At 45.9% G+C, this 12,802-nt stretch overlaps 2 protein-coding genes across 4 annotated transcripts; one reads left to right on the forward strand and one right to left on the reverse strand.

Annotated features, from left to right (window-relative positions):
• Positions 1–606: 606 nt before the first annotated feature.
• On the reverse strand, positions 607–7,268 carry fbxo7 (F-box protein 7). Of its 3 annotated transcripts, none has more exons than XM_071502060.1 (10): positions 7,116–7,268; positions 5,636–5,758; positions 5,098–5,338; positions 3,409–3,645; positions 3,102–3,246; positions 2,923–3,006; positions 2,748–2,843; positions 1,709–1,885; positions 1,581–1,621; positions 607–1,491 (listed from the first exon to the last, which is right to left on the reverse strand). In XM_071502060.1, exons 2-10 carry the CDS (start codon positions 5,755–5,757, stop codon positions 1,183–1,185), a joined length of 1,452 nt encoding a protein of 483 aa, XP_071358161.1. In that variant the 5' UTR covers position 5,758; positions 7,116–7,268; the 3' UTR covers positions 607–1,182. The 3 variants fall into 3 exon arrangements, with proteins under 3 accessions (XP_071358161.1, XP_071358160.1, XP_071358162.1); XM_071502059.1 differs by having other exon boundaries at positions 3,409–3,648; XM_071502061.1 differs by lacking the exon at positions 7,116–7,268 and having other exon boundaries at positions 3,409–3,648; positions 5,098–5,333.
• Positions 7,269–7,961: 693 nt separating this feature from the next.
• Positions 7,962–12,297, forward strand: rtcb (RNA 2',3'-cyclic phosphate and 5'-OH ligase). Its single transcript, XM_071502056.1, has 12 exons — positions 7,962–8,182; positions 8,616–8,694; positions 8,786–8,853; positions 8,939–9,038; positions 9,256–9,412; positions 9,498–9,654; positions 9,891–10,050; positions 10,337–10,512; positions 10,913–11,101; positions 11,189–11,299; positions 11,462–11,581; positions 11,929–12,297. The coding sequence occupies exons 1-12, from the start codon at positions 8,090–8,092 to the stop codon at positions 12,034–12,036; spliced, it is 1,518 nt and encodes a 505-aa protein (XP_071358157.1). The 5' UTR covers positions 7,962–8,089; the 3' UTR covers positions 12,037–12,297.
• The last annotated feature ends 505 nt before the right edge of the window (positions 12,298–12,802 follow it).

The following is a 12,802-nucleotide window of genomic DNA, read 5'->3' on the forward strand; positions in this document are numbered from 1 at the left end:
CGCGTCAACAGCAACACAGTCTTATATTCACTTTTACGTAAATATGCGATTCAGCGTAAGAAGCGCGGATCTTCCTCTGTGGTCAATAAACCAGATGTGACTCTGAGCCCTCCGGTGCTCAGCGGGTCACAAATCAGACGCACCCCAGTTAGAGTCGCTGCCAACCGGCAGGAGCGAGCCGAGTCCCCGCCCGGCTCATTAACGTGTCAGGGCTGCGCTGCAGGGATTCACACGTGAGCCTGGTCCGTATTTACTGCTCCGGTGGTTCCGGTGGTTCCGGCGGTTCCGGTTGGAGCAGGAGACGGTTAATGACGTTAACGGGAAAATGATCGTGTGATCGGCTCGAGCTGCTGAAAGACCCGCAACTCACAGCATCTGACGGGCAACAACCTCCAGGGAAACACCGCGGTTCGAACTCCGCCCGGACGAGGCCGCGGCGGCGGTGACGGTGTCTTTAAACGAGTGCACCCGTCGTCTTGCGACAGAAGATGACGTCACTGTGTTGGCAGTGGAGGATAACTTTAAGCTGTTTGTTACCGCGACGTGACATTAAACAGGAAATGTAAAAATGAGCGGGACAGAACGAAGATAATGACACAGCTTCCATTAGCTTTTCCACAAACTTTTATTTTTATTATTTCAATATTTGAATCTTTTATTTTGCTCACACGTGCAAAACACAATTAAACAATTAGTCATTTGGAGGAAATATTTTTCTTTTTATTTAATCACTTTAGTCACTTTTTCAGATTCAGTTTAATAAAACAAAATATGATCAATAAAATGTTTTGCAGGTATTATTTTACACTTTATTGATCCCTCAGGCGAAATTCACAAACCACACAGCAGAATATAAAGAAATTAAAATTAGCTCCACCTCTACTGAAGAAATCTGCTGAAGCAACAACTAAAACTAGAGCTACGCTTTGACACGGATCAGTTTTATTCCCAAAAGTTCAGTGTTTAATACAATCACCACAAACTGATACACAGTGGCCCCACAGCTTCAGGGGCCCTGGCCCCTGATCCTCACAGACCCTGAACACTGAAGTGAAATATTCTCCAAAGCTTTTTGTCTTCGCGGAGACGAACTTTCACATAAACGACACTCGTTTCATTCAGGTCTCGGTTTTTATTGCAGGAGCTGAGTCAGTCCTGAAACCAGACTCTGACGGTCCGAGATCAGATGAATCCTCGCCGGACGTCTGCAGGCCGCCCCCCCATCGGCCGGGGCCTGCGGAGGTCATTCAGAGGACGTCCCTCGTGAACTCGAGGGGGACTGATGGGGTCGTAGCGGGGGCGAGGCAGGAGGGCGCGGGGGAGGTTTGGTCTCTGGTCGTACTCCCCCCCGATGATACCGGGCAGGGGCGGGTGGAGGGGGACGGGCACGGAGCTGAAGATGTCCCAAGGGTTTCGGTGGAAGGGCGGGAGGGAGCGGTGACGAGCGATGTGTCGGTGTTCACAGCGGAGCTTGAAATATCTTTTATAAAGCTGCACAAAGACGAAAACACAGAATAAAACGTGAGAATGTGTCAGACGTTAAAGCAGTTTCCACATTAACGTGTTTGACGGTTTCTCACCTCTTTCCAGTCTGTGTCTCTGGACCTGCTGGGATCTGGATCTGATCAACAACACAGATTTATTTCACACAAACTGGGAGATAAATATTTTCTCTCTGTTCTCAGACAGAACCTTGGTTTGGTCTCACCTGTGAAGTCTCGGCGGTACAGGTGTCTCCACAGCGAGGAGTCTGCTGTGGCCACGTTGAAGTGTCTGCAGACGGAGGACAGTCTCACCACGGAGCGAACGTCCAGCAGCCGGAGGACTCGGAGGAGGAGCTCCGGAGGAAGAGCGGCCAGACCGAACGCCACCGGCAGAGCCATGGCTGCAGAGGAGAGTCACAGATGATGCTCAGATGGAGTCGTCCCTCTGGGGGAAGCTGCTCAGTGACTTTAATCTTGTGTGGAGCTCAAACGTCACCACAGTCGTGATTTCACAGTGTAAATATCGGACACCAATTTGGACACTTACACACCATCTGTGTCTCAGCCTCACAAGCTGCGCCACGTGACCCATTTCACAGGCTCCTCCAGATACACTCCTCTTTACCTGGGTCATGAAAGATCCAACAGAGGATCCTTCATGGTCCAACATATCCCAAGATTCATTGCACGTCGGTAATGAAAATAATATGACATCAAACAGCCGAGACAGAGAGCCTGAGGATCACACTGTCACACGTCTGATTAAAGGTACAACTATTAAAACCAACGGCCTTATAACCTCAAGTTACTGTGAATAAAACCCTGCGTGACATTGAGGTTGCTACGTGACAGGAGCTGCGCTTGGCGACACAACAGTAATGGCGAGAACAGCTGGTGACACAAAGAGGAAACCCTCCGTGGACCAGACCGTCTCGTTCCGGTTCAGGCCTTCGAGGACCGCATCCTCTGACGGAGGCAGGACTGTTCCTCAGGCTCCGAGTTTCAACACATTCAGCTTGAAATTAAAGAACAGATTCTGTAATAAAGAGCCAAGTCTCTTAACCTGAGCTTGTTTACATCAACATCATCAAACTTAGATTTTAGTGATCATGGAACTGATCCTCCTGTAACGCTGATCCTGTCTGAACGGGGCTGAGGAGTTTCAGTTGACTACAAACTGATGAAAATGAGATGAAATGATGAAATGTGATAAGAACTGAAGACTGAATCTCAAAGCGTCTGATAAACTCTCCGGGTCTGTACCTTCTCTGGCGGCGGCGATCAGCGGGTATGCCAGCTGGTCTTTGAAGACTCGAGACAGTTTACTCAGATCTTTGAACGCCGCCGCTGCACTTTCTCCTGAGCAACAACAGAGAGGCGTCATTACACAGCAGTTATTTACAAACAAACGAGACAGATCGACCAATCACAGCTGTACCTGGCCACTCGTCGGTCACGTAGCTGGACGGGTTCAGGCACAGTTTGCGAACGGTGTCGACTGTTTGGTTCACCTTCAGAGTGGCTGCAGAGAGAAGGGGGGGGGCAGACGGACATGTTCACCCTGAACAGAAGCTTAGAGTCTTATTCACAGCTGGAAAAGTGAAGACTGTCAGTCACCGTTGATGACGAGCACAGGACCCATACACACGGCCACCACCATGGCGAGGCTGTTCTCACACAGAGGATGTGTGTACTGAAGTTTGTAGACTCCGCCCGTGGACCTCCACCCCCCAGGCATCTCATTGGGTTTCAGCTCGGAGCCCTCGACGCAGAGAGAGAATAAAAACCTGAAAGCTGCATTTCCAATGTTTTCATTCATCTCAAAGGGCAGCGAGTCACATGTTGTTTGGATTCAAAATCAATCCAACAAACAGGAAATGACAGAGGTCAGATAAACCCTGACCGGAGCTGAAAACAGTCTCACCTGAGGAATGAACCCAGTTTCCAGCATCAGCAGGTTTCCAGCCACCATGATGGCGTCACTGGGACTGGTGGTCTGGGCTGTGTGGTAGAGGAGCTCCAGAGAGAGAGGAGCCTGACCCTCCTCTGCCTCGCTGCACAGCATGGGCTCCCAGCTGCGGGCCGGAGGCTCAGGGTCCAGCGTCTTAGTGGGCTCCTCGGACTCTGTGAGGGCCGCAGGGCTGCTGCTGCTGCTGCAGGGCTGCTGCAGACACGTTCAGAACTAATCACCTATGAAACTGTATAAACCCACGGTGTTTCTGTTTTTTCATTTTAATCCAAAAACAAAAGATTATTGGTTGAAAATGAAAACGACAAACTGCCTGAACGTACACGGACTCCTCATCATGACCTGTAATAACCCTGACTTTTAACCTGGTGCCATCGTCAGATCGACAACGAATCTGTCTCGTACTCTGCACCAGCAGAACCTCTGACAGTAAATGATAAAAGACAAAAATTAACATGAAATGTATTTTTGTAGTTTATTTAAAAGTTTGTGGGAGGAAACTGGAGCACCCAGAGAAAATGCACACAAGCAAAGGGGGAAGGTGTTGTCTCCACACAGACAGCAGCTGCTGCTCTGGTGATGGTTGGATGTGTTGGTTCTTCTTCGGTTGTTTCCGTCTTTCTGCGGCGCTCTCCTGAAGGCCTCCTTTTTATTTGTGAGAAGGAACTAGTTCAGAAAGTTGTTGTGTCTCTGAACTCTTTGTTCCATTTGTTGTACTTATCCAGGGAGGCTGGACTAACACTGGCCTTGATCCGCATCAGGGAGTCCTCAAAGTCTTTCTTCATGATGTTTCGTATCTCACCAACAGCCATAGATCGGACTCGTTCTGGTCGCAACTCTCTCATGGGCCCGAGCACAGCATCTCTGGCCAACGATGTCAGATCACTTCCTGAATATCCTTCTGTTGCTTTTGCGAGATCCCACAGGTCTTCGTGGCTCAGAGGATTCCTGGTCTTCTCCAGAAGATGTTTCAGCAGCTTGATGAGTCTGCTCCTCTGGTAAAGCCTCATAAACCCTCTTTGGGAAGCTCCTCAGTGCTGCTTCATCCAGCTCCTGAGGCCGGTTGGTTGCTCCCATCACCAGCACCTTGTCGTCTCCTCCTGGCTGCACGCCGTCAAAGCCGATCAGGAACTCGGTTTTGGCTCTGTGAATGTGGTCTCCCTCCCTCCTTTTAGTCAACAAGCTGTCCACTTCGTCGATGACGACAGAAGGCTGTAATTCTCTGGCGACTGCAAAAAGTGCTCGAATGAGTTTCTCAGACTCCCCAAAGTATTTATCAACCAAACTGGCAGCGCTGATGTTGCAGAACGTGTCCTTTGACTCGGTTGCGACTGGTAAACTGTAAACTGTTTGATGACAGTGACCTTCCCCCTTTCTGTGGATATATATGATGATATGAATAGATTTGTTCATGGTGGCTGATGATACTGGATGTTTATCAGATTGTTCTTTAGATTTTTTATTGTTAGATCTTTATTCTATCTGTATTTCCTGTTTCTCCTCTCTCTTCCTGATGTTTGATCTAATTTATGTCAAATAATTAAATTATAAGGTGTCTGCTGAAGGTGGAGGATGACGTTCTTTGTAAGGAGCAGCTGCTGGGCTTTAAGCCACACCAATAAAGACACCAGATGAATCACTCACCTGGTTGGAGGCCATGGCGGCCATCGGTTGCCTCTGCGGCTGTTGCCCCCGGCTCTCTGTGCTGCTGGTGGTTGTGCTGGTGGAGTTAGTGGAGGAGTTTGAGGCGGCAGTGTCGGCTGCAGACTCAGGCAGGATGACACAGATCAGATCTCCAGAGACGATGCCGCAGGATGACAGAGTCTGACCAGAGTCTGACAGAAGCTCTGAGCCGTTCAGAGACAAACTGAACTCTGTGTCTGCACTGAGACAGGAACAGAAAACACTCAGGAGCCGCTTCCCAACAGGGAAACCAAATAACACAGCTTCATGCTTCAAGACACTCGGCTGCAACGACATCTGGCTGAAATGACATCTGGCTGTCCACATGTTATCAGTGGTAACAATTATTCAGGTTCGCATTTTGGCTGAATTCATGCAAACAACAGAGACATCAGTATTCCCGTTAAATATCACTCTTTCATTCTTTACAAAGTTTTCCAAGCGGCTTCATAAGAATAAAGAATTAGTATTTGATTGTGTCCCTGGGTTGATGTCTGACCTGAAACCATGAGAAGGCAGGACAGTCTCCTTGATGTGATCTGAGAGCTCTTTCAGACTGGGTTCCTCTCCCAGTAACTCCACCCTGCAGGTCTGCCTGTTGATCCGGACTCGCAGCTTCATGCTGTGGACGGCAAATGACCACAGTTCACCCTCAACAGTTATCAGCGTCAAACAGATCAAGTTCATACGGCTTCCTGCATGGAGGCACTAACATGTTAAAACAGGAAAGGATCTTCCCCAAACTGCTGCTGTCTAAAATATCAGTGTATACTGTAGCATTAAGTTTTCCCTTCACTGGAACTAAAGGGCAGAGACCAAGAGTGTCCACATACTTCTGGCCTTATTACACACTTGATATTATACCTGTAACAAACAGAGAGGACTGAATCCTTTTTGTATTTTTAACAGGATGGCTCAGATTTCATTACAATTTGGTAAAAAGTTAATGGAGTTTGGTGTGAAGATGCTTATTTGTACAACAGAACATCTTTAAACATTTGTGTGTTTTTCATGAATCTCTGCTCTCACTTGACTGGATTAGTCCACATACTTTTGTCCACACAGTGTACCTAATACTATGACTGCATATATTATCTTGAATTCAGCATGAAAAACACACTCAGACAAAATGGACATTAAAGCATGTGAACGGTGGTGCGCACACACTTGTGGTCATTTAACATACCAGATAAAATACTTCCTAAACCACCAAACATCTGTTTTAACAAACTGCGCTGCATTCACTGTGGTTCTTTGGCAGGACTGTGCAAAGACAGATTTCACTAAAATATGCTAAAAAGTTCATGGAGTTTGGTTGAAAAAATGTCCATTTCAAAACCAGACCATTTTAGGATTGTTGTGTTTTCTCACAACCCTTAGTTAACTGAAAATAATGTGCTGTAAATATCACGGGACTGTGCGTTGCTGTGTACAAGCGGAACTGCTGAGTGTTGCAGAAACAACAAGGCTTCAGTCATTGATTCGCTCTGATGCGGAATGAACGTGTAGCGAAACAAAACCCCATCAGGAATCTACCACTTTTAATTTTCTGATGAGTCATTCCCGTTGTTTTCTATCTTCGGGTGGACTCTGTCTTTGAGTTAGCTTCAAACGAAACTGTATTTTCTAATTTCGCTAAAACACTAGATTCAGGTAACTTTTCCGTTAACTAATGTTGGAAACTCAGAACAGCACAGGGTCGTCACATCATCACAAAGACACAGACGCAGGAGCCAAACTCATCACAATAAATGAAATTACACAGAAACAGACTCAGGAAATCTAACTTAAGTCCGACTTGTTATTTCAGAAGAAATGAGACGTTTCGTTTTCGCTTCTATCGCGGAGCCTGGACGTTAGCTAACGTTTCCAAGTTGCTGCGTAACAGTGAAGCTAGTCAGTGTCAGCTAGTTAACGTTTAACCAAGGTTCACGGTGATGAAGACACCCCGAGCTTCGAGGCGAACAGAAAACACTCACACGATGAATTACAGAGATGAAATCCGCAGAGTTTCATGTCACTTCTCTGATAAATCGCACTGTAAACACGGACCAGCAGCGACCGCGCAACTGCGTCAAACTCAACAAAACTAAACACAGCGTTTCCGGTTGGAATTTTCAAAGTAAATCCCGTGTTGACGATCTCAAAATAAAAGAAAAATTAGAATTAGAAACATTTGTCAGTTTGCATGTTATGAGTTACATTCATATAATATTGGTTACCAGATAAACAAAATGTTGTGTAAATATTTCAGTGATGTTTGATGTTTATTTGCTGATGAGGTTCTGTTATTCCTTGATAACACAAATAAACATGTAACCATAACTCAGACACATGGTTCACTAGAATCAGGTGAAAAATTAATGGAGCTTTGGTGGAAAGTCCACATTGGTTATACAGCATAACTGATATTACATTATTTCACTTTACAAACAAACGAAAATGACAAAATGTTCTTTGTGTTTAGCAGGATAGCTCAAAAACATGTTGACAGATTTCACTAAAATTTCGTGTTTTAGGTTTCATATTTAAAAGTTGAAGTAAAAGTTATTTTATATACAGTCTATGTTCTGGAGGCCGGTCACTACATTTCCGGCATTAGTGTGCCTATCTTTAGCGAACTTGACAAAATATTATTTGACTACAACTATGGCAAGCGAGTGCACTGTTGAATAATTTTCCGACTTTTTCATAAACAACACTAAAATAGAAAAAAACCATTTTTGATTTCACCTTACATTTGAGTGTTACAGGAGCTGTTGAAAGCCTCGTAGCTGCATATTGTGATAGTTTAGTATTCAAATTTTCATGCGTCATGCCAAATTAGCAACCGCGTTTTGATGTCCAATTGCTTGCGGCTTTCCGTACCGTTCTGCCTGCTGGCACTTGGCATCAGACAGGCGGTGAAACGCAGCATTAAACCGTAAAAATCTAACATTTCTGGATCAGAAAAATGAGCCGAAGTTACAACGATGAGCTGCAGTACCTGGATAAACTCACCAGTAACTGCTGGAGGATTAAAAAGGGATTTGTTCCCAATATGCAGGTGAGATTCTGTTAATGTTAACGTGGCTAGCTTGTTAGCTGAGTGAGCCATGGTTCACTACACAGTCAGCACATGTCGGACAGTTATTAGACTTTAACCAGGCAGGACTCCTCCTGAAAATAAGACACCAGCAAACTTGACGTAGTCACAATAAAATATCCCGGAAACCAGCTGCAAACTACAGTTCAACCTGCTGACGAAGCTCAGTGATGCAGCTGTTAGTTATAAGGCATGAGCCGAATCAAAGGGAGGATCCTGCTGATGGGAAAACATGTAAAATAATTTAAATTATTATCTACAGAGTAGATAAATATGCAAGAATAAAACCTGATCAGCAACTAAATAAAAAGCTAAAACACACACAGAAGAGACTAAAGAGAAATCCAGTCCTGGACGGTGAAATACCCTGATGACATGGTTCTGTTTTTCTCAGGTTGAAGGGAATTTCTACGTCAATGATTCTCTGGAGAAGCTGATGTTTGAGGAGCTTCGTAACGCCTGTCGAGGAGGAGGTCTGCTCAGCAGTGACACCCACTGAAACCACCTTCATCTGTGGACTCTGGTGTCTACTCTGATTTGTTCATGTGTTTTGTTTTTCCTCAGGTGTGGGTGGGTTCCTTCCAGCCATGAAGCAGATCGGGAACGTGGCTGCGCTGCCCGGGATCGTACATGTGAGTAATGTGATTCTTTGTAAACCCTCAGAGATGCGAGGGCGAGGACCTGCTGAAGGTCTGAGGTCGTCTCATTGTTCCACAGAAATCCATCGGCCTCCCAGACGTCCACTCCGGATACGGGTTTGCAATCGGAAACATGGCGGCCTTCGACATGAACAACCCTGAGGCTGTGGTGTCTCCAGGTATACTATCCTCCACTGAGACTTTTAGCCTCTTTTAGCTCTTAGTTTTGATTTTCTGGTACATTTACAATCATTTAAGAGCAAAAAAGCAAATGTAAGTTTTTTCACAACTAAATGATCATTTCTTGTTACTTACCAGCTGATTCCAACAAACATCTGTGATGGTTCTGTAAAAATCTAAATGTCCCTGTGTTTGTCGTATTGTTTTCTCCTGTAGGTGGTGTCGGCTTCGACATCAACTGCGGCGTCCGTCTGCTGAGGACGAACCTGGATGAGCGCGACGTGCAGCCGGTGAAGGAGCAGCTGGCCCAGTCTCTGTTCAACCACATCCCAGTGGGGGTCGGGTCCAAGGGAGTGATTCCTATGGGAGCCAAGTAAGGACTAATCCATCCAGACTGAGACTAGATCACAACACAAGCCTTCTCCACCTGTTTACCTGTCTCACCTGTGCATCACCAGGGACCTGGAGGAGGCTCTGGAGATGGGGGTGGACTGGTCCCTGAGGGAGGGCTACGCCTGGGCTGAGGACAAGGAGCACTGTGAGGAGTACGGCAGGATGCTGCAGGCCGACCCCAACAAGGTCTCCTCCAAGGCCAAGAAGAGAGGCCTGCCCCAGGTATCCCAGCAGCCCCAGTGCTTCTCAAACTTATTCACAGGGGGGGGGGGGGGGGTTATATGAACGAGAACCAAGACTTTGTCCTCAGTGAACTTCTGTGTTGTCAAACATTTAACTGTAGAAAATCTTCGGCCGTCCAGTCGTGTAGAGCAGACGGGTATTTTGAATCTTAGGCGTAGACCTGAACGTCGTCTGCGTAGAAACGGATGCAGACTGTGTGTGTTTGTGTGTTGAAGCTGGGGACTCTGGGAGCAGGAAACCACTACGCAGAGATCCAGGTGGTGGATGAGATCTACAACGACTACGCTGCCAAGAAGATGGGCATCGACCACAAAGGCCAGGTGTGTGTGATGATCCACAGCGGCAGCAGAGGCCTCGGACACCAGGTGGCCACAGGTAGGAACCTCACTTAGCGACAAACACTAAGACACTTTAGTACATTAAAACCATCACAATCACTTTTTTTTACATTTTATAGACTAATTATTTAATTGATTAATGGAAAAAATGTTTGGGAGATTAATCAGTAATGAAATGAATCGTTTGTTGCAGCTTTACACAGTTTTAAAGACTTAAATGACTGTGTGAGAGTGTGTGACTCATCAGAACCTTTTCCTGTGAGCGTCTGCAGTTATTCAGCCTGTAAACATGTTGTTGTTGTTGTTGTTGTTGTTGACGACAGATGCTCTGGTTGCCATGGAGAAGGCGATGAAAAGGGATAAGATCACAGTGAACGACCGTCAGCTGGCCTGCGCTCGCATCACCTCTCAGGAGGGTCAGGACTACCTGAAGGGCATGGCCGCTGCAGGAAACTACGCCTGGGTCAACCGCTCGTCCATGACCTTCCTCACCAGACAGGTACAGCACACCTGGAGCCGCAGCGTGCAGCTCAGGTTTCACTCATGGATGGAGGGATGGACAGAGGGATGGACAGAGGGACGGAGGGATGGACAGAGGGATGGACAGAGGGATGGAGGGAGGGACGGAGGGATGGACAGAGGGATGGAGGGATGGATGGAGGGATGGACAGAGGGATGGATGGAGGGATGGACAGAGGGATGAAGGGAGGGATGGACAGAGGGATGGAGGGAGGGATGGAGGGAGGGATGGAGGGAGGGATGGACGGATGAATGGAGGGATGGAGGGATGAATGGAGGGATGGACAGAGGGATGGAGGGATGGATGACCAACCAATCAAAATAAACAGTAAAGATCCAGCTGTTGTTCTGACCCCCGGTCGTGTCTCTTCATTTCTCAGGCCTTCTCCGAGGTTTTCAGCACCACGCCGGACGACCTGGACATGCACGTCATCTACGACGTCTCTCACAACATCGCCAAAGTGGAAGAACACATGGTGGACGGGAAACAGAAGACTCTCCTGGTTCACCGCAAAGGATCCACCCGAGCCTTCCCCCCACACCACCCCCTCATCCCTGTCGACTACCAGGTACGGAACCCCCCGGACCGTTTAACCAGACATTCAGACGAGCTCTACAGGTGAATCACAGGTTTTCCTCTTGTTTGACTGCATCAGCTCACAGGTCAGCCGGTGTTGATCGGAGGGACGATGGGAACCTGCAGTTACGTCCTCACGGGGACGGAGCAGGGGATGACGGAAACGTTCGGCACCACCTGTCATGGAGCGGTAAGAGTCGATCACTCACTTCTTCATCAGATGCTTGTGATGCTTTCATTTACCCCACGTCCAGCTGAAGACTTTTCCTCAGGGGAATCTAGGTGTTTAAGATGGTTTATTCCACCACATGAAATTCTGACGTCTTCCTCCTCCATGTTTCTGCTGTTTCAGGGTCGCGCTCTCTCTCGAGCAAAGTCCCGCAGGAACCTGGACTTCCAGGACGTCCTGGACAAACTGGCCGACCAGGGCATCGCCATCCGAGTGGCTTCACCCAAACTGGTCATGGAGGAGGTGAGGAACATGTTTTTATTGTGCTTGAAATGTGACTTCAGCACAAATACTATTTTTTTATTTATTTTATTATTTGAATATTTAATCGTTTGTTCAGATGTTACAGGAACAAAGTCTCTGAACTTAAAGATTTAGTTTTCATTTACTTCAATTTGCTTCAATTTTTTATACGGCACCAAACATCTTCCGTATGTACACATGATCCATTCCTGCCATTTTATATATTTAAGTTTTTAATTTTAGTTTTTTGTTTTTATTTCCAAAAATATTTCTTCTATATTTTTGTTGTTTCAGATATTTCCAAAGTTAAATATTTTGTTGTAGCTTCATGACTTTTTCTTTTTCAGGCTCCTGAATCGTACAAAAACGTGACGGACGTGGTCAACACGTGTCACGACGCTGGAATCAGTAAGAAGGCAATAAAACTGAGACCCATCGCTGTGATTAAAGGCTGAAGCTGCACGGCTCTTTATTTAAAGACAATTTACCAGAACAAAGAGGTGAAGACAAAAGAAACAGAAGAGACTAAATCCACATCCAGAGGAATCTTGAAAAGATGAAGATATTCGCTCAATTTCTTTTTTTTTTTTTGAGTTTATGTTGCAGAGCATGAAATAAGGAAAAGAAAAGAGAGTTTTATTTTCTGACATGAAAACATGTTGTTTTTCTGTTCATGTTCTCTGTGGTCCAAATAAAGGTGATCACTGAGCACTGAAGTTACTGATATTTTCCATTACAGCTCTTTTATGTGGCGTCACTCAGCAGCTGACTCCAAATGTCAGTCGTGAAAAAGTAGATTGAACTTTTTGAACATTACACACATCAGTTCACTGTGGGCTCCTGTTTAACACTAATTATTTCTGTCTCTTCTACTTTGTTGTTTTTATCGTTTAAGTTATCAATGTAACTCAACACTTCCTGCAGATGCTTCACATTAAAAGAGTGCGATTACTCTTTGAGCCATATGAAGGCTTTTAATGTGAAATGTTGAATTTTACTTATGGCAACAGCGATAGAAAAAACAGCAAAGTAGATGAAAGTGGAATAAGTACATGAATAAAAACAGTGTTAATGTTTCTCTTTACTTTCAACTTTCAAATTTTTATCCCTAGTAAACTACTGGGCGGTTTTGTTGGGAGTACTTTGTGTTTTTTTGGAATGATTCTTCTCTTCATGTGATTGTGCACTTACAGACCAAAGTAAACGTCAGTATTTTACTAT

Source organism: Trachinotus anak, unplaced genomic scaffold, assembly GCF_046630095.1.
Source record: "Trachinotus anak isolate AG129_WGS33_773 ecotype Australia unplaced genomic scaffold, CSIRO_AGI_Tana_v1 ptg000018l, whole genome shotgun sequence".
Taxonomy (NCBI): domain Eukaryota; kingdom Metazoa; phylum Chordata; class Actinopteri; order Carangiformes; family Carangidae; genus Trachinotus; species Trachinotus anak.